A 24,694-nucleotide genomic window follows, 5' to 3' on the forward strand; every position below is an offset into this window, starting at 1 on the left:
GAGAAAGAACCAGTGTAGTATTTTTCTCAGTCATTATATGTATTTGTATCCTTAAACACTAATACTATTATGTTACAGAGTGAAATATGTCATAATTTGTGTTGAGAATGCGTTAGTAGAACCTTTCTTCTCTATAAATATTTAACAAAATACTTTGACAAACATGAGGAATACTTTTAACTATTCTGTGGTGACTATATCATAAACACAGTTTATGGTTTGAAGACCGAGCATTTTTTTAATGGTGAATAACAAATGTGATATGTGAATACAAGCCACGATGTCAAAGAGGTTATTATGACATGCACTCAAGAGAACCATGTGCCCAGGATATAATCTCACATGGTAGTTTCATTTTTTGGGGGATCCCATCAAAACTAGTATCAACCATCAATACAAAACTTGTATCACTGGACATTAATATATACATGATGCATAATGGATATTCAATAAAAAAAAAAAAAGTCTTGCTGTTGATAAAAAAGGTCCCCAGAAAAACAAGCCTTTTCTTGATGTGGACATGTGGTAAAACTTAAGTCTTCAATGACCACAGAGAACAGATCATAACAGCATGTGTGGGCAGAAAAAGAGAGAAGATCAAACAATGCAGTGAGCCTCAAAAGAACAGAGGAGAGCAGAGCAGGGCCTCAGAACCGCCCACAGCACAATGTTAAAATTGTACATCCCTTTGGTTGTTGATGGAGGTGCAGCTCTATTCATATATTTTATTACATCTGAACAACCATGCTCTTTTCTGTGTGACTCACATTTATGAATCTTTGAGGTTCAGGTCAAGGCCTGAACACACAAATGTAAGCTTACAGTTTTTCATTATTTCAAAAGAGAGAAAAACAATCAAGATCCGTCCTTTATTTTCCAAAGTTATCCTGAGAACTTTACCTGACATCAAGGAAGTGTCATTACACTTTATTTGTATGGCAAAAATTGATTAAATAAACATGAATATTTCCATGGAACAAGTTTTATCCAACAGCCGATGTGAGAAGTAACTTATATTACAGTAAATTATAGTAATAACCAACTTTATTTACATGGCACTTTTCAAAACACATCTAGACTGTGCTATAAAAGTTCAAAATGATAGACTGAAGGCAAACAATAAGAAAAAGTTAAAATAAATTAAATTAAATTAAATTAAATTAATCCTGCGCAGGAGATGCGCAGTTCACTGCTGCGCAGGAGGTAAATTAAATTTAAATTTATAATTTAAATTAAAAAGAATATAAATTTAAAAAAAAAAAACTAACATTTCTAGGACTGCAAAGCAGCACTGATCGGGCCGAGCACATGCATTTTGAAGCGTTGCATGCCTTTTGCCTGGAAAAAATAAATAATGACTTAGGAAATGTTGACACATAGAGCTATGTTAAAGCATGTTAAAGCCCTCAAAAAGCTAATTAATTTGCCTGAATAATAATAATACAATACAACTTACAATTTCAACAAGGTCTCACTGTCTGTCAGTGCCTCTCAGTGCTCAGGCCCTAAAAAGCTAATAAATAAGAAACGAATTAAAACAGGTTGAAGATCACACAGCTTTATAGCACTGAAACAAAGATTAACTGTTTCAGATGAGATGTATACTAATATATATGTTTATTATTTATATTTATAACTAAGTTGCACTCTTTGACTTAAATATGAGTTAGGTGAAGGGGCGTGTCCGCCACTGGTCACAGACACTGGTGGTTTGCAGGAGACTGGGATAGAGAGAGAGAGGAGGAGGAGGAGGAGGAGGAACTACGGGCGAAAAAAAAAAAAGTTAAAGTAAAAATGGCTTCCTTGTCTTTGGAGCCCACAGAACAATCCGAAAACAGCCCAGAGGAGCCGACGGCCCCGGAGCCCAAAGCGGAGGAAGACGCGATCCAAGTGGCGGAAGAGTTGCTCCAAAGTTTCCAGAAGTCGGCTCTGAGTTTCTCCACGGACCAGGTCTCATGTCTGTGCGAGGCCCTCCTGCAGGCGGGCAATGTGGATCGCCTGTGGAGGTTTCTCTCCACCATACCTCCTTCGTCCGAGCTGCTACGTGGCAACGAGACTCTGCTGAAGGCCCAGGCTCTGGTGGCTTTCCACCGGGAAGAGTTCAAGGAGCTGTACGCCATCCTGGAGAGCCACGACTTCCACTCGTCCAACCACGGCTTCCTGCAGGACCTGTACCTGAAAGCCCGCTACAAGGAGGCGGAGAGGTCCCGGGGCCGCGGCCTGGGAGCCGTGGACAAGTACCGGCTGAGGAAGAAGTTCCCTTTACCCAAAACCATCTGGGACGGAGAGGAGACGGTGTACTGCTTCAAGGAGAAGTCCCGGAACGCCTTGAAGGATTGCTACAAGAACAACCGCTACCCCACCCCGGACGAGAAGAAGAACCTGGCCAAAGTCACCGGGCTGTCCCTCACACAGGTCAGCAACTGGTTCAAGAACCGCAGGCAGAGGGACAGGACCCCGTCCGGCACCCACAGCAAAAGGCAAGAGCACTGGGAACATAAATCCGCTGCTGCATGAATCCAGATTCACTTTAAATCCGTTTTCAAAGTCCTGATCTATAGCGTGACACATGTTTTTTAACTTTCCCTCTTTTTTGGTTGAGAACAACGTGTTGCTTTGTGTTATATCATAACAAGGAATCAGTCAGAAACCTCACAGATCAAACCGTCCCGGTAAACAAAGCCTGCAGGCCCAGCCCCACACATGGCACCACTGCAGCTCCATGCACACATTAAACTCGAAAATAAAAGTGATCAGGAGGAAGGAGGAGTGTTTGACAGCACTGAAGCCACACAGGTCTGAGAGCCAAGAGCCATGTTGCTTTGTTATGAAATGTGAGATCCAGGCGCCCAAGATGGCTCAAGTTTCCTGAAAAGCATGCACCCTCTGCTCTGGGCCTGCTGAGCCAGGTTAACAACAGAGTCACCAGTTTATATTCTAGGGGAGGTGGAGGGGGTGAGAGAACCCCCCTCCCCTTTACACAGGCTGATATCTTTGAGGTTTACTGAGAGTATTTCTCCAAGCAGAGGGGAGCTGCGGTCTGAGGTGATAAGAGAGAGAAAGGCAGATCTGTGTTATCAGACTGGAGGGGGTTGTCTGCAGCGAGAGGAGGATGAGACACTTTCTAACACACAGACAACGAGCGCAGGCCCCGGTAGAGTTTCTAGAAATCTGGTCCAGCTTTGTCTTTGTGTGCCTGCACCAGTTTTAGTCTGATCCACTGCAGAATATGTGCAATCTTGTAAAAGGGATAGTAAAGAGAAGGATATATCTGATATGATATATATATGATATATCTATTCAGCACACAGGAGAAAACTTGGACGGTTAAATTGAGTCTAATTGTGATGTTAAATTTGTAGCTTGGAAATTGTGTTTACATGTTTGTTTGTGAGTAAGACTACACAAAAACAACAGAATGGATTTTCATGAAACTTGGTGGAATGATGCAATATGGGCCATTGAATTTTGGTGTGGATCCAGACATTTCTTTCTCTCATATTATCTAACATTGTTAGACAGTTTCTTTTCCAACATTTTCACTGTTTTCCCCGGTTATGAGTAATTCATGGATTTTGACGTGGGATAAATGAGGTAGATGTAGGGAACTAGTTTGTTGAGGTCCTTAAAGAGCCTGATAAAACGTGTTGGTGGCGTGGTGCTGCAGTAGTTAGCACCGAAAAATATAATTTGTACTTTTCATTTAAATATCAGCTTAACAACCATTTAGGAAGATACAGTTGATTCTGCAAGATATTATACGCTAAAGTATCCGAAACTAGAATCAGGTGAAAATCAGCGTTTATAACAAAAATAATAAAATGGCTCTGTCTTCAAATGTTAAGAGCTCAAACTTGACCCATTTGTTTTTCCTCTATTTCAGTGAGTCTGATGGAAACCACAGCACCGACGACGAGGCGAGCGCCATGGACGACACCCCCGACAAACCGGAGGAGGCTGCTGTCTCCGGAGCGTCCATCATCTCTCTCTCTGCAGTCCCCTGCAGCGCGGGAGGCCAGCTCATCCTCAATGGCTCCAGTGGCTTCCTCACGACCTCTCAGCCATTGCTGCTCAATGGGAATTCCCTGATCTCCAGCACCGGCGCTGGTGTCATAATTAACGGGCTGAGCTTGGGCGATTGCCAGACAGTCACACTGAGTCCTGTTACAACCAGCCCTCCTTTGATGCTGAACGGGGCTCAAGTCATAACCAAATCCAGTATGGATGTGCAGCAGCAACATCACGCAGTTTCTTTGGCAGAGCAGGTATCTGCCATGGAGGCCAAAACAAGCAGTCTCCCAGCTGCCGTTCTCAGCACCAACACCACTCCAGTCTCACACCATCCATCCGTCATCTCGCTTTCTCTTCAAACCAAGACAAAGAATGAAATAGATTACATCGGTGTGCATGACTCAGAGGGCAGCAGCCAGACAGTGTCTTCCTCCTCTTCATCTTTATCTCCCTCTTCACCAACTCTGTCCTCCCCAAGCAGTTTCCCTTCGCTGGTCTTAACACAGAACCCCCAGGAGTCCCTCCCCCTCCCAGCCTCTATGTCGTCTGCAGGTCTGGTCATCTCCAGTACTGCTGGGCCTTTCTCCAGTCACCAAAGGGAGGGGGTTGTTTTTTCCAGCACCCAGTTAAATCCCTCTATCTCTGTGGTTTCCTCCAGCAGCGCCATCCCTCAGGTCTTCTCTCTGCCCCAGGTTGTGCCTTCCATCCAGGGTATACCTGTCTCCCAGCTGGTCCAGCACTCTTCAGGAGCCCAGGTGTCCCAGTGCCCTCAGTTGGTCCCAGTATCGTCCCTCACCTCAACAGCTCCTCAGTTTCAAAGCCCCTTGACGCTGACCACGTGCAACAGACTGGCACAGCATCAGCAGGATGCTTCAACAACTAGAAATATATTCTCTCTCTCACAGCTCAACAACAGTCAGCTGCAGCAGCAGATAGCACACCAACTGGGCGACCAGACCACAAACTCCACACCCATCAAAATCCATGCCCCACATGTCATGTCCATCTCCTCCCCAACACAAATGGTTCAAGTCCCCCAGTCCAAATGCACCACAGCGACACAGTTAGTCCCGCTCTCCATGCCTCAGCTGGTCCCCGTCTCCTCAATCCAGACCTCCCCCACATTCTCTTTCCCCCAAGTGGTACCTACCAGTTCCTCTCTCTCCATGCCCTCTGCTGGAGTGCCCTTACAGATCCTGACCTCAGCCCCGGCAGCTGGGGCGGCGATGCAGGGTCCGGTCAGGATAAACCAGCTGAGGCCCATTCAGAGCGTGGGTCCCCCGACCAGCATGGCCTCAGGTGTGCAACTCCTCAACTCTGGGATCATCCAGCTGCCCTCTGCTGCTCCAGGTAAACTGAATCCATTGGATACATGCAAATGCAACATAGCTGAAACCATAAAAAACATAAATAGACAATATTAACCAGCAACTGTGGTGATAATTGATTAGGTTTAATAATTTTCAAGCACAACTATTCCAAAATGTTTGTTTTCCTTTGTCACACAAGATATTAACCTGAATATCTTTTGATTTGGACTAATGGTCAGATTAAACAAGCAGCCTGAAGTTGTGAACTCTGGGAGATTTTATATAGGCATCAACAAGAGCTATAAATGGTTTGCAACATTAATGAATAGTTAATGCATTTATGTCTCTGTTGGTAGAAAGGAAAAAGATTTCAATCTTAGTTTGACATTTGTACTGATCAGTAAATTAATTTGCAGCCTATAAGTGTAAGTGGTAAAAAGCTCTGTACTGGTTCAGCTGTTGGTTGAGAAAGTAAACTTAACATTTGTCACGTCTGCAGGTAACCTGCTCCTCGGTGGAGGCCCCTACCTGAGTGTCCAGCAAGGCAAGCTGATTCTGACCATCCCTGCAGGCATTCAACTCACCAGCTTGCCCATGAAACCAGTCGCAGAAGCTCCAACCATCTCCACTAATTGTATATTGAGCCCGGCTCTCACCCCCTCCACCCCTCCTGTGTCCTCCCAGCCGCCCACCACCCCAGGTCAAACCCCCAGTGGCCTCACACTATCTCCTCTGAACTTCATCAACTCCTCTCCACCATACTACGCTCCAGAGAATGGGGTTGCGACCAGCCTGACATCGGCCATCTCCTCCCTCCATACTCTGGACCATTCAGTCACCCCCATGCTGCCCAATGCTCTTACCCCAGAGAGCATGCTCACCCTCAGTCCCATGTACAGTGGAATCACAGCCAACACCCACTTATCCCAGCCAGTGTGGAGCCCCTTGCCCCTCTCCACATCAGCCAATCTGACTCTGTTCGATGTCCGCGGCAAGGGGGACCTACCGGTAGACCCGGCTCTGCTAGGCCTCCCTGGAGGAGAGTCGCTGCTTCTGGGAAGCCCCTCTCCAGAGCAGGACGTGGAAGTCGGCTCACCTCTCGGGAATCCAGAGGACATGGATGGGGACTCAAAGATTCTTACTCAGCTCCAGTCTGTCCCTGTGGACGATGAGTTGGGCTTGTGAAACCCAATGAGGCTAAAAAAACAAAAACCATGCAACATACAGAAGGTTACAGACCCCGCTGTTTGTTTTTATTTTTCTAAAAGATTTTAATCAACATTGTGTTGTCTTTTACAGTGAACTGAGGTTCAGACACGTACAATGATTCTCTCTGAGTGGGGCCTGATGCCATCAAGGTCTCTGCTGGCACTTTTGAGACAAACCCTCTGCAGCTCTATTTCACATGGATGGGAAATAGTGATGATAATCATCTGCTGGTTCAGACGCACATTCGTCTGCCTGGCCCAGTTACAGGTCCTGGTTCTAAAATCATTCAAAGCATCACGGCTCTGCAGATTCACTAAGCTGTTCTCTGCAGTTTTCTGGGCTGTGTACAAAATACAGATGCCTGGGGTTTTTCTCTGGCAGTGGAAGTTGTTCACTGAGGATCCACCACACAATAACTACACAGTTAACCAGACTCTCTGGCTAGAGGACAAGTCTTGAAATACTTTCCTGACTGTATAAGCCTCAAGAGATTCAGGAGTTAGGTTTTATTTTTGTTGCTTGAAGCCTGAACACATTGTTCTACCAACACTCCAGGAACTCCCTGAAGTTTTGTTCTTCAAAAGATGGCGTGAGTTGAGGTTGGACGAGCTTTATGTGAATCAGCTGAGATTTGTTTTCCTCAACTATTATATCCTCAAGGACGATACAATGTTTTATGCATACATGTTATTGGATTCTAGGTTTAAAGGGGGATTTTGTCATTTTTCAACCTGGGCAAGAAAGGTCAACTAAAAGTGTTTTTTTCCCCCAATTAAATTTTCGAATTGTTATTCTAGGTTTTTGCTAAGACTCTGGCAACATGACACATGTCTCGCTCAACACAAAGTTTCACTTGCAAACCTTGCAGCAGCTCGTACCTTCTCTCTTTTTGCCTCTTGCACTTGCTCTTCGATTTGTAGGAGCTCTTCGTCCGTATATTCCCGCTCAAACACGTACCGGTACTTCATCAACAATTCCTACGTCAGAAAAAGATTCAGCCATAAACGTTTTTCACAGTGAAATCCAAACTCCTGTCTTTCTCTTTCTCTCTAACAAATTTTTCCAGTATGTCTTCATGAAACAAGTCAAGTATCATGAGACTTGATAGTGAGCGCTCTTGTAATGTGTATCATATGTAATGTTGCCAGATTCTTAGAAAAAGCTCAGAAAAACAATTTTTGCCCTTTGTTGGGGAACAAAGTGACTTTTAGTGGATATTTCCTGGACTGTCACAGTTGCCCCATTGGATTACATTGTAGCCACTCCCGCCATGTTGGCAGCTGCAGGCAGATACAATCTACTGCACCAAATTTGTTGAATTTGTAAGTATCATTTGCATGTACTCAATGGATTCAGTTTACCTGTCAATCATTTGCACACCCACATTTATAAACATAGAGCCTGGTTTCAAAAATGCAGGAATTCCCCTTTATACATCAGCCTACTTCCATTTTACCAGTAAACTGTTTTAAATGACTAAATGCAGTTTTCATCTGAGGACGCTGCTCTGCATTAGTAAAGAATATGCCACAGGAAATGAAAGGGTTTATACTCTATGCAATGCATGTTTAGTACTTTATAGGACACTAAGTGACACAGTGGCTGAGTCGAAAGGTCGGTGCTCTTGGGAGATGAAAAGGAGCTTTGAAAAGCTTTTATTAGAATCGTTACACTAAAACGTTTGCTGTGACCCCACTAAGTGACACTTATAGTCACACGCATCCAAAATATGTAAATATCGACAAGTGCCTTATTTTAAAACTTCAAGGTTTTTTAAAAATGTTTTTACGTCCACGTTTCTGTAACACTTTGATCTATATTGAAAACCTAATGTGATAGTTTTGGTTGTATAGTCAAACCTGTCTCTTATTTTTGTATATTTTGCACATTTCATTCACACAATGTTTACGCTGTGTTGCCGTGATGTTATGACAGTGGTGCAACTCATAGTCTGTTTGGAAAAGCCCTGTTTTTTTCTTAAATGGAAAATTGTTAACTCTAATTCCATGAAAAGGTCAATCAGAAAACAGAATAATGATGAAATCTGGTGTAAACGGATGGAATTGCTCCTTCAGTGTAAACCTGTCTGAGATGTAAACTGTCATAACACAGGTAGCAGTCAAATCTTTGGCCAATTAAGGTACACAAAAATATACTTCAGTGTTGCATCTAGTTATAGTTATGGCTTATGTGTTGTTTTGTGTTTTTTATTATTGGTATGTTTGTTGTTTGTCTCTTTTGTACATTTAATCTATTTAAAGCATGTATCAATCAGTTTTTTTAGTTTTTACTGAAAGAAAATGAATCATTGGGGAAAGAAAGATGATAGGAAATGATATTCATTTTCACTTGGAACGTCACATTGTTGCTCAAACTGAGGTTTCACAATCTCAGACTACAGGTATTAATCAATTTTGAGGTCATTATCAAATGGGTTACCCCCCCTCTAGTAATAAATTTGAAAGTTGTTTGTTAGATAGTTAAATGGCGCAGACAAATCAATTGTAGTGTGAATTTTATTGAACATTTATATCAGTTAAGGGTAAAGGGAAATGTGCTCTTCATATATGATTGTAGCTTGCATTTGGTTATTTGAGCCATTTCTTGCCAAAGTATGTCAGTAAAAGCCAGTGAGGGCACATGCACATCTGTGGCTCTGCGGGTTTGTAGCGTGGCATTCGTTTTGTACTCTCCTTCCTGTCTCATCACGATTATGACTCCAGATGTAACCAAAGAAATTGTATGTTGATCGACTTTTTTTTTTTAAAGCTATGAAAGGGATCATGTGTGTCTGTCGTACAAGGGTTTTTGTTTTCTCATATTTTTTTTGTATTCAAATGCATTCTATTTTTTATATTATATGATATTGTAATAAACAACATTTAAAAGATGTTTATGAGTGGATATTTTGCTTCTAATTTGGTAAGAAAATTGTATTCAAATATGTTTTCTGATACCACGGAGTAACCATTACACTCTCCCTGGCTCTGTGGGTTGAGGCTGGTTTAATAGCAAAGGGACAGAATGTGTGTGTGTGTACATGTGTGTTTGTACAGAGACGGAGGGATGAACGGGGTGTTTTCATAACCCTGATGGTGTCGGATTACCTATGATTAAATTCTACTGGGCAAATGATGAGTGATAACATACATATGCAAGACAAAGCTCCACAGAAGCTTCAGATGGGCTGCACACTTCTCTCTCTCCTCCGCCTCTTTCTCCTCCGCCTGCCCTAGGGAGCTGGAGAGTGTGCTGAGGCCTCCACCGCAGTGGCCTTTCACCGGAGGCACTGCTACGCGCTGCTGGAACGCTTCCCCTTCTCCCCATGCAGCCACTCGCTGCCACAGCAGCTCTGGCTCCGAGCCCGACATACATAGAGGCTGAGAGGCAGCGGGTTCAACCCCTGGAGCTGAGGGGAAGTAACATGTAAGACATAGGTTTCCTCTACTACACAACATCTGGGAGGAAGAGGAAACCAACTTTTTTTAAGGTTGACATAAAAATCTTACACCAAACAGTTTAAACCTTTTAGTGTGAACTACATTGTACAAAATAGTCAGGTGTCTAAAGGCCCAATAATCAATGAAAGAGGCAGAAAGGAAAGTCACAAAATGTTCTCAAGCAGTTTTATAGCACTTATGAATTTTATTGAAAGGTTCAGTGTGTAAGATTGAGATGAAACAGATCTATTGGCAGAAATTGAATAATCCAAGTGATTTTTTCAATAGTGTTTCATCTTAATTGTACAAATTGTTGTCATGACTCAAATCTTTATATTTACTATCGGTAGAGGGTCCTCAATAATCATTTGATGTTTTATCCGAAAATCCTTCTATGCTCCTGTTTGAAAACAGAGTAGACGTAGTTTAGTGTAAGTGCGTTTATGCCACCAGCATATCTCTAAAGGAAATACAAGAGAACCATCTTTCCAGTTCAACCTGCCCTCACAATAATCTACAAAAACAATGCATTATTCTGCCATTTTTTACACAGAATAATGGCATCCCCTTGTGGTTAGACCAAGACATGACATAATAAGTGCTATTCTCCTACGTTTCTGTTTCTCATTACTTCCTTCAGTTTCCAAACAGCTGGCTGTGGATCGCCATCAGGAGAAGCCTACCTTTCATCCGATATTCATCTTTAAACCCCCCTGTACCACACACAACCCAGGCCCTCCACCTCCTCTACATAACACCTGTTTTACACTTACAATACGGTTGTCTCCTTCTTGAATTGTGTCAGTAAAACACTTAGCAAGTTAGGTTTTATTACCAAAACATGACTCAGCAAAATTGTACCTTGACTCATACATATATATATAGAACCCAAGACCAGACGATCATATAAAGTAAGCATCATATGGTGGATTACATTTAATACACCGGTTCACAGATGTGCTGTAAAGCCCGAGTGGTTTCAGCTTGTTGAAGGAAAGTTAAGACGAGACTTCGCTGGTTACGTATTTCCACATCAATAAGTTATAAAAAGGAACAGAATTTTTCGGTGTCTTGGTTTTTTCCCAAAGCTACAGAGAGAAACTGAGTAAACCATTTAAACCTTATTGCAGACTTTTGTCTCCACCTTTCATGTGGTGTAAATGCACATTTGTTGGATTTTTCCCTCTTCATATCACTTAACTGACACAAAATGTGCAGTAAGAGCAACAGGTACTAAGACCAAGAGCAACTTCAGGCAAGTGAAGACAAAGTGAAGTGAATTACTCACAGATATTTTCAAGCCGTCGTTCACAGCTTCTCACATCGGTCTGTCTTTAAGAAGACATTGGTGCATCTCCATGACATTAAAGTGGTGAATAACATATGGCTAGGATTTTTTTTCTTCTTCATAGGAATAAAGCCAAAGTGCTTGTGGAACTACACACACATTTCCCCACTGCTCTTCAGGCACCATGCTCATTAAAGGATTATTTTATCTTGTCTTATTAAATATTAGTTTAATAATTTAAGTTAAGACTCTGTATCAACTTCACATGCCCAGAAGTTTTGGAGAAAAAAGGTTTCCAACTCCTCCATGATGTGAAAGTAGGGAGACTAAACACTTCAGCAGAGACAAGACTTTGGGAAAGGTCAGCTGGTATCTCAGTTCAGTTGAGTTCATTTCAATCAGGCTTCTCTTGTGCACATAGTCACTCATTCGTAACCAGAGTTCTCCAGTGTAGGGCACACGTGAGCAGTGGTCTTCATGTCTTTGTGTTTAGAAGCCCAGGTATTCAGCCAGAAACACAGCCATGATCTTGGTCAGGTTCTCGACGGTGGGGCGGTGCATGTTCTGCTCATTGTCGTCCAACGTGTGCCAGAACTGTGGGAAGGGAGTGGCTATGACGTGTAGCACGGGGACGCCTGTGAAGACAGAGGAGAGAGGAAGGAAGTGAGGATTACTATAGAAAATAATCAGCAGATTAATTGATTAACTATGTTCATTTCAGTTTTAAAACTCATTATTATAGTGTGCATTAGATTTGGTCAAAGATGTTTTTCAGAAATTGAGGGAAACAATCACATTCATTTTAACAGCCACAGGACCACATTACATTAAATAAGCATAATGCTTTTGTCCATAGAGACTTATTATAGTCAACATCCACAACAAGTGGCAAATGTCAGAGGGAAGATTAATATTCAAGACTTCTCATACAATATTAAAATATCAACATTTCATTTAACAAAATATGTAAAATATTTCAAAGTACAATATTTATATGCATAATCTGACATTTAGATGGTAAAAGAAAATGATTGGTGAAAGAACTTATGGCAGGACCTATGAACAGGACATGACGTCAATCGATGAGTGATTGTTTAAGGATTTCATGCAATATAATACTGTACATAAATATATTTAACACCTTATTTGCTATGTTGGAAATATCAAGGCAGTGGGCACAAATCTCCCTTGGTTTCTTTTCCATTTATTGTTCCACACAGACCTAATTTTCTCAATACACACGCATCTAAACCGAGCGTTAAAACTTTTATGTGATATTTTTCTGATAGAAAATGTCAAAAGTTGGTTCCACTCACCTCTGTGTAGGAAGGGGATGTGGTCGTCCTGGACAGGTCCGAGATACACATCCTTCCTAAAGTACGTCTGCTCTGACGGGTGGGACGTCAAAAGACCCTGTCGATGGAGTCTCTTCTCTGAGGATGAAGAGCAGAGTTAGAGCTTGTACAGTCAAAGTGAGTTTGTTTACAGGCAGTGTTTTTACCTGCAGTAATCAGACGGTCAAACCAGCGTGCCGTGTTGTCAAAGTGATTTGCTATCAGTGGATCGGGACCCCCGAGCAGGTCGAGCAGCACAAAGAGGTCCTAGGGAGAGAGGACGAAGTCAGTCGCTGGAGGTGGGTACTGATTAATAATAAGTTATCTTTTTATAATAGTACATGTTTTTTAATAGTACATGACTTACATGAGACAAGGTAAAAAGTGATTTGGCCCATTAAACATGACTCAGCTTTAAAATATGTAAATTAAGCTGTTTCTGCTACATTGAACCTGGTTATTTATAATTCAGCATCCGTCTGGATCAGGATGTCTGAGGGTGCGATCGTGGAGGACGTGCAGAGTAAAACCCGGTTTCCTCACCACGGCCTGGAGCATGGTGGTGTGTGAGGAGCCGGCGGGGTGAGGCGTGTTGGCCATGCGCTCAGCCAGGTGTCGGGAGCCGTACAGCGAGTCTGTGGCGGTCCACTCCTCAAACGACTCCTCGCCATCAAAGAACACAAGCTGAAGGGAGACGGGAAGTTTCTGAGAGGAGAAGAAAGGGAATCAGATTAAAATACAATTCACAAAAAGTGGCGACAGATTGAGTCGTGCTTTCTGCAGGGTTGTCGCAGTGTGTGTGTGAAAATTATGTGTGTCTTTCAGTAGTAACTAGATAAAACACAGCCTCTGGAGAGACACTGCTGTGCACAGAGGACTGCGCTCTATAGAATGGGCTACAGTCAGCATTTTCTATTCTTAACTGCAGCTGCAGAGGCAGGGGGAAGAAATGAGGAAAAGCTAAAAAATATTCTCTCCTCAGCCTTTCAGATCTTTATTCTTTGTCATGAGAAGAAAAACAGGAACGAGTAAACTTAAACCAGTTGAACTAATTGAAAAACGAATCAGTCAGCCTCTGCTCCAACTGTCCATATAAAAAAACAACGGCATCGATACCTGTTGTTTGAAGGATCTAAGCTGAGCATCCAGAGAAGTGGCCAGCTCCAGGATCATAGCACAAGGCACCGCTGAGTCACTGGCCCCCAGGAACACCCTCTGTGGGTCCCGGGGGTCCGGAGGCAGGAACTTGGAGTCGTAATGACAGGCCAGAAGCAGCCTGCGAGGGGCCGAGGGATCCAGAGTGGCCACGATGTTGGTGAAGCCGACCGCGCCTCGCGGGGTCGTAGACTGGAAGGAGTCGAGGTCGATGGACCAGCCGGCAGACAGGGAGGTCAGTGTGGAGGTGATGTGCTGAGGCAGAAGAGAGTTTCGATTAAAGAATACAATATGTGCTTATAGAAAAGGAAAGTATGTATGCTTCACACTCACCTGCTTTACAGCCAGGTGTCCCTGGGTCCCTGGCAGCCTCTCTATGAGGATGGGCCTCAGGTGAGTCTCCCACAGGCGAGTCCCGTCCACCTGAGCCACCAGGCGGCGGACTTGAGCTGGTGAGCATTTGCTGGGTTTGTGGGACAACTGGAGAAGAGACGACACGATCAGGGATGAAAATGAAGATGGGGGAAGACAAAGTGTGTAATGTAAACTAAATATGAGACAGGAAGTTTAGTAAACTAAGGAAAGTAACAATTATTCAATGATATTCAGTCATTATTAACCTCACGCTGTCATTCTGTTACTTCATCTTATATATGTAAACATTGCTCATACCATCTGTTTCTCTTAGTGAGGTGTGGACCCTGATTTGATCTTTTAGACTCTTGATTCATTCACTCATGACATCATTCTGGGCTCAGGGAAATGTATTTAGACTGAACTTTTCTGTCAAAAATGATTGATTGAGAAAATGCGGATTATTTTGCTGTGGTGTATTTGTGCAAGTATATATATGAAAAATGTATTTAAAAAAAAAAAAAGGAAATAAAACTTAGATACTATCAGCACCAGGGAAGGATTTCCTGAGAATGAAGATGGGGGAAGACAAGGTTTGTAATGTAAACTAAATATGAGACAGGAAGTTCAGTAAACTAAGGAAAGCAACAATTCTTCAATGATACTCAGTCATTATTAACCTCATGCTGTCATTCTGTTACTTCATATTATTAATTTCATATCTGTAAACATTGCTCAAACCATCTGTTTCTCTTAGTGAGGTGTTGACCCTGATTTGATCTTAGACTATTGATTCATTCACACTCATGACATCATACTGGGCTCAGGGAAATGTGATTAGACTGAACTTAAGTTCTTACAATTTTCTGTCAAAAATGATTGATTGAGAAAATGCGGATTATTTTGCTGTGGTGTATTTGTGCAAGTATAAATGTAAAAAAAAATAGGAAACAAAACTTAGATCCTATAAGCACCAGGGAAGGATTTCCTGCGATGACTCTTACCCTGTCTTTGGTCAGGTCTGCGGCTGGCACATGGTTCCCAGGTCCGATGCTGGTGTCGTTGGACAGATACACTCCCAGCACCACCGCCAGCACCAGGAACCCGAGCAGACACAGCAGCAGCACCCGGGCCCGGGGGAACCGAACCCGGTCACAGCCCAGGGGGGAGCCGCTGCCGGTGGTCTGCAGCAGAGGCTTGTAGCGCCGACTGGACCTGGACATGACTCGGGTCTCTGTGGGTCCTCCGGGCGACGTGTCGATGAGGACTCGTGGATTCAAGCAGGAGGTGGAGTCTGAGGTCCAGTCTCACCATGATGATCCATCCCCGCTGTCACTGGTCCCAGTGTCAACTCCACCAGCCTCAGTGAACATGATTCACTGCTGCTTAAGTCCAGCTCGGATCTATGGTGCAAGTTTATAATCTACACAAACCGGAGGGACTCGGTCGATTCCGGTCTCCTGCTGCAGAACCGCACGGTGTTAGTCTACGTTACCGTAAATAACAATGAGAGAAAGAGTTGTCTCTTAACTCTCCAGTTGCAGAAGCCTGATGAAAACCGTCCAGATGTTACACCTTGTAGTGACGTGACACTAGATCTGTATCTGATCTATGGCGTCACTTCTTCTGTTTGTATTGTGGTTAAAGACAAACTGTGTGGTGCATTGCCGCCACCTACCGACCAGGAGTCAGAACTATAGTACCATGTTAACAAATGTACATAGTTCAGATAATAAATTCGCACGATTCAAGATTCAAGATTTTTTATTGTCAAATGAACAGAGATAACATGAAGTAGTCACTGTCAATCAAATACTTGGGTCACAGGCTCTCTTTAAGCAATGCTCAGTAATTTCAACCCAAAAAAATAAAATAAAAATAGAAATAGTATAAAATAGAATAAAAAAGAATAAAATAGAATAACAATGAAATAGAATACCAAAAATTTAAAATAGAAAATAAAATATATACATCTAAATATATATCTTTACAGATGACACAGATTAAAGCAAAAAAAGATGTTCATGTTAAAACGTAAGTACAATTTTGAGTAATCTGTACTGTACTTGACTAGTTCAGTTTTTGTAGTCCGTATACATTACAAAAAATACATATATCTTATAGAGAATCTATAACATTAAAAAAAATAAAGATTTTTTTTGGAGAAGGGCTGCCCCCACAAACGTTCAACTCTAAAATTATGTAATTGTACAGTTGGTGCTTGTGGACAAAATAACACAAATTCTATTCCCAGTATATAAAATTAAGATAAGCTTTTATTTGTCAGATGCAAGTTAACACACGGTCTACAGTACAAAGAAAGGTGTTGGACAAGAAGAAACAGGTCAGATCAGCACTGCAATAATTAAATTAAAAGAAAGAAAGATAGAAAGACTTTGAAAGATAAGTTGAATAAAACACACTTCTAAAACTATAAACATTCAAAGGTGCAGCGTGACATTCGTTGCAAATGTGGTAACAACTTTAACTGTGTGTGCGTGTGAATGTTATTGTACATGTGTATGTATATTTATTGCACCACGTGTGTATCAGTTATTTCACATTTTTCCATAGGTGAGTGCAAATGAAAAAAAAGGCAGGAAAATAGTCACGAGTTGACTACAAGTTTAGAAACGTGTTGGTAGAAACTATTATTATTCTAATATTTTATTTTATCAACATGTGTCTCTCCCTGTCTCTGTATAAGGTCCAGTTTCTTTCTACAAATGTATAATGTTGATTTAAATGTGCACTCTCTTCTCAAGGCAGTGGCAGCTGCATGTCTGGAAACAGCAGGTGGCGATTAAAACTACAAAAATGGAGAAACTGTGACTGGGGGAGAAAAAGTCTGAGGCAGAATCTGATTGGTCACAGAATTGAACGAAACACCGGAAACTACGTCGGCGTTATTTCTTATCGCGAGAGAACAGCGAACGGGATTTGCGACGGCCGGGACTTTTTCATTCATCATTTCGAGGTGAGTTCTCTTATTTATTCCTTTGAAGAAAACCTTTGAAGCCCAGTTGTTTGCGAATGCATCTCCTTTTATCTTTGTTTTCTGATGACGTTCGAATCAGCTTTGAACGATACGTGGATATATGTACTTGAGTAGCGTTAGCAGCAGCTAGCTTGCAGGCTAACGCTCGCCCCACGCTACCCGGGTTGTATGCTAGCGTTAGCTCGTCACTAGCTCTGCGGCTCAACGGCTGCGATTTATGTTGGTTTAAAAGGAATATTTAATTTGTTTGTATTAATCTATAAACTCATCGGCTGCTTAGAAAATGGCCACGACGGACGTACGGCTCAACCATACGATCTACATCAACAACTTGAACGAGAAGATCAAGAAAGATGGTGAGTTACTGACCTCCCAGGCTCTGTCGTAAATTCAGATTATCAGTGAATTAAAACAGTCTACGGGGTTCTCTTGTTTTGTGCTTTCCCCGCAGAGTTGAAAAAGTCCCTGTACGCCATCTTCTCCCAGTTTGGGCAGATTTTGGACATCCTGGTCGCACAGAACCTGAAGATGAAGGGTCAGGCCTTTGTCATCTTCAAAGAAGTGAACAGCGCCTCGAATGCTCTGAGATCCATGCAGGGATTCCCTTTCTATGACAAGCCCATGGTAGGTTAACCCAACACTGAATACTAGATCACAGAAGGGCTCTAGACATCCTGTATAAAGACATCAGGTGCCAAACCATAACCACAGTTACTTACAGCTGTCATACACTACACATGTGCAATCTTTCAAGTAAATATCATTAACAATTTTAAGAGCTTCCACACTTACTCTTTTCTCAATCCTTTAAAATCTACTTGAATTCCCCTGTGTAGCAGCTCTCACAATTTCAGATCCACCCTAAATTGTTCCAGGAAAAGAGTATCAGCTATTTAAAAGATTTGTCAAAGTTCTGATCTAACTCTGGGGACCAACATTTGAAGAATATTGTGAGAGCACAGGCCATGTTTATTTTGGCTTTAATGTATACATATAGATAGTGTGGAGGAACCAACCCAAGGGGAGGTTTATGCATAAAAGCCAGCTAATGTGAAAACCTGTGGACATGCAAAGATGGCTAGTTTAAAATGTAAAGTGGTCTACAGCCAATTGTAAAACACAAAGCACTATTGTACCTAGCATTCAACTTCTTTAGGCCCTGTCACCTGCATTCATAAAGAGTAGATCACCGTAATGCAGTAAAGGAAAATGAATATTATAAAACAATACACAACAACTTGTAAAATATATAAATCCAGGGCCTACAGTCATTGAAGACTTGTCAATGACAAATCTATTAAAGTTTAAACATGTCGTTCATTCTATGGCTGGTATTTAATTTAAATGTCGTAATAAGAAGGTTTTTAGGGGTCTTGAAACTGTATATTCTGAAAGATGCGTGGTCTTAACTCACCTTTTCCTCCTGCAGCGTATCCAATATGCCAAGATGGACTCTGACATCATTGCTAAAATGAAGGGGACGTTCGTAGAGCGTGACCGCAAGAAAGAGAAGAAGAAGCCCAAAGTACCTGATGCAGCGGGAACTAAGAAGGGTGTTGCAGGAGCTGCTGTGCCCATGGTCGCTGGAGTGCCTGCTGCCATGCCTGTATGTAGACTTAAGATTGGAATGTCCGGAGCTACTTACTCCGAAGTTGTTCTTCTCATACATACAAACTCTAAAAAGTTCATTACATGCTTGATAGCAGCTCTTCATAGGAATTTTGTGTCACTGTTGAAAGGAAAAATGGACAAAATAATTAACTCAGGCATAAAATTTCCATGCAACAGATTACACAGTAGAAAACAGGCTCCCTTGGTTAGGGGGAGATCATTGATGGCATCTGGAACTGCAAATAGAGGAGCTACTTGATGGGGAGAAATGTCTGCACAGCTAAAGATCTGCTCATCACTCTTGTATTTCACTCTTTAGGGAATGCCTCCTATGAACCAGGCTCCCCGCATGATGCACATGCCAGGCCAGCCGCCTTACATGCCCCCTCCAGGCATGATGCCTCCTCCAGGCATGGCACCTGGACAGATGCCCCCTGGTTCTATGCCTCCTGGTCAGATGATGCCCGGACAGATGCCTGGACAAATGCCTCAGGTAGTGTGTCTCCTTCCCTCTCACTTAGCATGTTGTCATTTCCTGAAATTAATAATGTCACCATGTTTGTCCTTTGATCATATTCTGACTTCTACTGGCCTTAATCATCACAGGTCGCGGAAAATCCACCAAATCACATCCTCTTCCTCACCAACCTGCCAGAGGAGACCAACGAGCTCATGCTCTCCATGCTCTTCAACCAGTTAGTAACAACTCATTGTCTGTGTATTGTCTGCATACTTGTACTGGAACAGATAAAAGCTAAACTTGAATGTGGTGTTTTGTGTTCAGGTTCCCAGGGTTCAAGGAAGTGCGTCTGGTTCCTGGTCGCCACGACATCGCCTTTGTGGAGTTTGAGAATGAAGTGCAAGCCGGCGCTGCACGAGACGCACTACAGGGCTTTAAGATCACACAAACCAATGCAATGAAGATCTCGTTCGCAAAGAAATAACAGCTCTCAGGACCAGTCATTTTCTATCATGCACACACACGCAGGTCTTTTTTAAAACCATGAACAGCAGTGACCTGACATAATCATCTATACAAATGTATCGCTGGTGTTCTGTACAGAGTAAGTGGTGAGTTTTTTAATTTCTTCTTCCAGGATTACATGTAAGTATACTTTATGACCATCACGTCAACAATTTTAACTCTTCATTGATGATTTGTCGTCTGGCTTTCTACTCAACAAGCAGCTTGATGTGTTGTGCTGTTCTTTAAAACTGTTTGTCATGAAAGCATTGCACCCAGAGTCTGGTTCACCAGACATTGTACCTGGCGCTTTTTCCTTTTTATAATTAAAACTTTTCTTTACGACTGTGCTCTCCCTCTTTTCTTTTTAGGACAGTAGCTGGTGCCATTAACCTACTTTCTACTGCCCCTGATGTTCAGGTTTCTTGGTGGTTAATGGGTAAAGTGATGGATGCGTTAAACACCTCAAATAGTAAATTGTTTTTGCAGCCAAACGGAAAGTATTTCATTTCCAGTGACCACCACCTACGCTGCTTTGTTAATTTTGTTGGAACTTTTATTGTTTTAACATTTTCTACAGAAGCCTACGGGTCTGTCAGCTTTTATTTAAACAAATAACTGCCAAGAAATCTGCTCTTTATCTGAACTTGTTCCTCAGAGTATGGAGTTTCTGGGGAATATCACATGTCTAGTTTTTGCTTGGAATATAAAGTAGCCAACTCTCGGACCTTTGGTGAATGAAACAGATCATCTTTTTCACTATTAGTCGTTAGTGGAGCTCGAGAAAGAAATGTAGCGGGCAACAAAAGCTCTCGGTCAAAATCGTTCTCAGGATGCTGATGTCAGACTGCCGGCTGCCAATGCTCTCCAAAACCTAATGTTCTGTAGAAAATTAAATTCTTGGTGCTCAGAAAAAACCACAATATTCCATTATGTCTCTATCCATTACAGAGAAGCCTATATCTTCTATCTATGGGCCTCCACACAAATCATCTTTCTACTTGTAAAATAAATCAATTGGTTTCTCATTCAATTTGTGCTTGAAAGTACGCAGCTTATACTTGAACATTTTATCTGTATTTGGCCTTTGTGCTTTGGTCATTGCCCTAAACTACATAGAAATTGATTTTTTTATTTCCCTTTCCCATTACATCCTTAACTGGCTCATCTTGAACTATTGTGCTCTGCATTTTTTTAATTTGTGATCACAGTGGTAGCATTTCCTGCATCAGGACATTTCCCTAAAGTGTTTCAGAATTTAGATGAGTTTTTTAAAATTATTTGGTAGAAACGGAGGTGCTGCTTATGTATGTTATGAATGCACTTGTAGAAATAATGATTTTACAGTATTGGACAATCTGTGGATTCAGCTTTATGATTGTCATGTTCACAAATCATTAGAGGTAAAACTTAAGCTGTTATAAAAAAATAAAACGGTACTGTTTCAGAATTTAAAAGAAACAAAAACAGAAAAAAAGCACAAATGGTGCAGGCAGAATGCCCCATACCAGTGATATTATTGAATACTATTTACTGAAACACAAACATACAAGCTGCACACTAATGACTATAGGTGGACTTAATTTAACCTTATATGCTTATTTACATTAACCACTATATAATTTGTTCATCAGGAATATACAGACATTTAACAGTTCTTCATGCTGTTGTAGGCTAAAATAAATGTTTATTAATGAATTGGTCATAGGGACACATGGAGATTAATTAAGGGAGTTTAGATATATTTTGGGCATTTTGCTTGTATTACGTACATTGTAACTTACATGCTTATATATTTAGGGCCCGAGCACTGACATCAAAGGTCAGGTGAGGCCCTATTAGCACTGACATCAAAGGTCAGGTGAGGCCCTATTGAAATTGTAAGGATTATTATTATTCAGGCAAATGAATTGGCTTTTTGAGGGCTTAACCATGCTCAAATTCTTACCAAAATTTGCAGAAAGTTAGAAAGTGGTGAAAATGTATGTATTCTGAAGGAATTTTCAATGGGCGTCGCAAAATGGCTCAACGGTGCCCCCCGAGACCCTGGAACATGTTCACCTTGACCGGTCTTCACAAAAATCAATATACAGGTGTATCATGACCAGACAAACAAAAAAGTCTTGGGTGCAATTGGAAAAACGCCACAGGAAGCCTGCTATTTTGTATTTAGTGGCCATTTTGGCCATATTCCACATTTTTCTTTGATGTACTTGTACCAGGGCTTTCATCGGATCAACTTCAAATTGAGATGAGTGTCATCACAACAAGATGGAGATAAAAACTGACTGAGGGATTGATTTTTCGTCACACGGTGTGACCGTGGAGTGGCGTCAAAGTTTACACGCCATTAAAACACGATGTTCTGTAACACGGACATACATGGACCATGAATCCTTTGATGCTGAACCGTAAACCAATAGCTCCTCTCCTGCAGTGACAGTGGTCATAATTCAAAGGAATCTTTGTCTTGCAAAGGTGACGTCTCTCTCTCTCTCAGAATTGGGACATTTCCTCAAACCGTGTAAACATTGAGGTGCGGCGAAGGTTCATCCTTCGCCAAAGGAGACGATGGTGGCATAACTCCACTGTGTATTGTCCTATCACCACCAAACTTCTGTCTCATGATCAGAGTCCAAGCCTGAACAGCTCTATGTGTCAATATTTCCTCAGTCATTATTTATTTTTTCCAGGCAAAACGCATGCAACGCTTAAAAATGCATGTGCTCGGGCCCGCCCAGTGCTGCTTTGCAGCCCTAGAAATTTTAGAAATTGTATTTTATAGTGGGTTCTATCCAGGGTTAAGCAATTCTGGTTATTATTCTTATTGATAACAATAATAATATATTTTATTTTTTGCAGCGCCTTTCAATGGACATGACATCATCATAACTTGAAAGCAGTTTTGAAGAGCTATATCTAACTAATCTATATCCCTCCATTTGTTTAGGTGTTTAACAAATGTATAAGTAAAATGTAAATTCTGTATTACAAATGATATGTAATGTAGAATTAATATTTACTATAGATAAGTAAAAGACTATTTAAACTTTAGGTCGTGTTTCTAACCTTCTCCCTCGAATCGAAATAGTTTCTTAGAAGATTTGACTTTCATGTCTATATTTAGGGCCCGAGCACTGACATCAAAGGTCAGGTGAGACCCTATTGAAATTGTAAGGATTATTTATTATTATTATTCAGGCAAATGAATTGGCTTTTTGAGGGCTTTACCATGCTCAACTTCTTACCAAAATTTGCAGAAATTTAGAAAGTGGTGACAATTTAGGTATTCTGAAGGAATTTTCAATGGGCGTCGCAAAATGGCTCAACGGTGCCCCCCCGAGACCCCTGGAACGTGTTCACATTGACCGGTCTTCACAAAAATTGATATACAGGTGTATCATGACCAGACAAACAAAAAAGTCTGAAGGTGCAATTGGAAAAACGCCACAGGAAGCCTGCTATTTTGCATTTAGTGGCCATTTTGGCCATATTCAACATTTTTACTTTTCATTGTAATTGATCATTAATGCCATCAGGTGAATGTAGTGAAGTAATAAAAACTGTGTGTTGGAATACAATGACATTTCTTTACCCTGTACATTACAAGTACCTCAAACTTCTGATTATGTATATATATATATATATGCTGCTATCTATCTATGTGAAAACATGGTGTTTAAACAAATATTTACTGAATGCCTATGAGTACAATGTCTCACATGTCCACATTGTCTCACAATTTGCCAATTAGTAAATACCTACAGTATGTTTTACAGCACATGCTCACTGGCCCCTCTCAGACACTGTAGGTTTGCAGAGTAATTACATGCCAGTGCAAGGCCCACCTCCCCCTCTCAAAGGCTGGATTCATGAGAGCGGGGCGTAGTGATGTGTGAATTAGGCCTGAAAAGCTTAATTTAGACTCACACTATCAACAGAGGCCAACACATACACACAGGGCCTCCCTGTTGTGTACTTAAACTGTGCCCTTGGTAATTGTCTATAGGTCAGCTTGACCATGTACACAGAAATGCACATTCTTCTGCACTGTCCCAAGCTTTTCCACACTCCCCTACTTGGCCTTGAGAAAGCGCTGACCTTAGACTCCAGGGGCGCCGTGTGTGCCGTCCCACTCAGCGACACAGTGAGGCTCAGTTGCAGGGACTTGAACTCATTCCTGTCGGTTAATCATGGGAGTTGTGTTTGTCTGTGTTGCTTGAGAGAGGGAAGCAGAATCATCCCAAACACAACATCAACATCCGAGTCAATGGTCTCATGCATAAGGGACAGGCCGTCATGTGTCATTGCATTGATAACCTGTGGTTTTAAGGATCGAATTAAAAAACGTTATTCCTTGTTTTTGAATCACTGAGCGGTTGTGCTGCTCGCAAAGCAGACCACCTCATCCCCATCACCCCGGCTCGTCCTCTTCAATTCAGACCCTTTACCCAACCCTCCATTGGCATAGTTGTTAGTAGATAATGAGTGTGTAAAATTGAGAGTTAAATACATAACATTGTCCTGTGAAAGTTTTTCTCTGTTTCAGATTGTTTGTAATGGAATTAGACACACAAATTCAGGAGGCCCTAGGGCAGCGTAAAATAGGCGCTGTGGCTTAGTTGGTAAAGCGCCTGTCTAGTAAACAGGAGATCCTGGGTTCAAATCCCAGCAGTGCCTTTTCACCAGTCCATGTGTGGATAATCATGGGACATTGGAGACAGTGGAAAATGTAACATATAACAGAAAAAACAAGATCATGTCAATTTAAACCAGAATCAGGTGGTGATTTGATTGGTTTATGTCAAACAAATGGGATTTCACAACATCCTATAAGATCTGGAAATTGTAATTATCCAACCATTGCACGGGAAAGACATTGATGTCATATCAGCTAAATGCAAAGGAAACGGTCGGAACAGTAGAAAGACATTGATCAGATCAAATTTTCCATTGCAATCACATCAATACCAATTTCTTACACTGACTGTTTCTTATGTATTTCTTAATTATTTTCTGT

At 41.7% G+C, this 24,694-nt stretch overlaps 3 protein-coding genes and 1 non-coding gene across 4 annotated transcripts; 3 read left to right on the forward strand and 1 right to left on the reverse strand.

Moving 5' to 3' along the window:
• Positions 1 to 1,794: 1,794 nt before the first annotated feature.
• Positions 1,795 to 9,421, forward strand: six5 (SIX homeobox 5). Its single transcript, XM_061073703.1, has 3 exons — positions 1,795 to 2,480; positions 3,884 to 5,361; positions 5,821 to 9,421. Exons 1-3 carry the CDS (start codon positions 1,795 to 1,797, stop codon positions 6,504 to 6,506), a joined length of 2,850 nt encoding a protein of 949 aa, XP_060929686.1. The 3' UTR covers positions 6,507 to 9,421.
• Positions 9,422 to 10,783: 1,362 nt separating this feature from the next.
• Positions 10,784 to 15,709, reverse strand: qpctla (glutaminyl-peptide cyclotransferase-like a). Its single transcript, XM_061072905.1, has 7 exons — positions 15,106 to 15,709; positions 14,081 to 14,227; positions 13,709 to 14,002; positions 13,136 to 13,297; positions 12,760 to 12,859; positions 12,575 to 12,691; positions 10,784 to 11,893 (listed from the first exon to the last, which is right to left on the reverse strand). Exons 1-7 carry the CDS (start codon positions 15,322 to 15,324, stop codon positions 11,748 to 11,750), a joined length of 1,185 nt encoding a protein of 394 aa, XP_060928888.1. The 5' UTR covers positions 15,325 to 15,709; the 3' UTR covers positions 10,784 to 11,747.
• A 1,320-nt stretch (positions 15,710 to 17,029) lies between these two features.
• On the forward strand, positions 17,030 to 20,024 carry snrpa (small nuclear ribonucleoprotein polypeptide A). Its single transcript, XM_061073226.1, has 7 exons — positions 17,030 to 17,078; positions 17,380 to 17,455; positions 17,551 to 17,723; positions 18,529 to 18,705; positions 19,030 to 19,203; positions 19,317 to 19,405; positions 19,495 to 20,024. The coding sequence occupies exons 2-7, from the start codon at positions 17,383 to 17,385 to the stop codon at positions 19,652 to 19,654; spliced, it is 846 nt and encodes a 281-aa protein (XP_060929209.1). The 5' UTR covers positions 17,030 to 17,078; positions 17,380 to 17,382; the 3' UTR covers positions 19,655 to 20,024.
• Positions 20,025 to 24,281: 4,257 nt separating this feature from the next.
• trnat-agu (transfer RNA threonine (anticodon AGU)) lies at positions 24,282 to 24,354 on the forward strand. The gene has a single exon. It is a non-coding gene; the product is annotated as a tRNA-Thr (tRNA).
• The last annotated feature ends 340 nt before the right edge of the window (positions 24,355 to 24,694 follow it).

This window comes from Limanda limanda, chromosome 6 (assembly GCF_963576545.1).
Source record: "Limanda limanda chromosome 6, fLimLim1.1, whole genome shotgun sequence".
In the NCBI taxonomy this organism is placed as follows: domain Eukaryota; kingdom Metazoa; phylum Chordata; class Actinopteri; order Pleuronectiformes; family Pleuronectidae; genus Limanda; species Limanda limanda.

Excerpts from the sequence above, each read along its gene's own strand:
- snrpa (XM_061073226.1), top strand. The coding sequence starts at position 17,383 with ATGGCCACGACGGACGTACGGCTCAACCATACGATCTACATCAACAAC. Across the intron at positions 17,456-17,550 it reads CGAGAAGATCAAGAAAGATG|AGTTGAAAAAGTCCCTGTAC; the intron begins GTGAGTTACTGA and ends CTTTCCCCGCAG. Across the intron at positions 18,706-19,029 it reads GAGTGCCTGCTGCCATGCCT|GGAATGCCTCCTATGAACCA; the intron begins GTATGTAGACTT and ends TTCACTCTTTAG.
- qpctla (XM_061072905.1), bottom strand. The coding sequence starts at position 15,324 with ATGTCCAGGTCCAGTCGGCGCTACAAGCCTCTGCTGCAGACCACCGGC. Across the intron at positions 14,228-15,105 it reads CAGACCTGACCAAAGACAGG|TTGTCCCACAAACCCAGCAA; the intron begins GTAAGAGTCATC and ends TCTCTTCTCCAG. Across the intron at positions 14,003-14,080 it reads GACACCTGGCTGTAAAGCAG|CACATCACCTCCACACTGAC; the intron begins GTGAGTGTGAAG and ends CTTCTGCCTCAG.
- six5 (XM_061073703.1), top strand. The coding sequence starts at position 1,795 with ATGGCTTCCTTGTCTTTGGAGCCCACAGAACAATCCGAAAACAGCCCA. Across the intron at positions 2,481-3,883 it reads TCCGGCACCCACAGCAAAAG|TGAGTCTGATGGAAACCACA; the intron begins GCAAGAGCACTG and ends CCTCTATTTCAG. Across the intron at positions 5,362-5,820 it reads GCTGCCCTCTGCTGCTCCAG|GTAACCTGCTCCTCGGTGGA; the intron begins GTAAACTGAATC and ends TCACGTCTGCAG.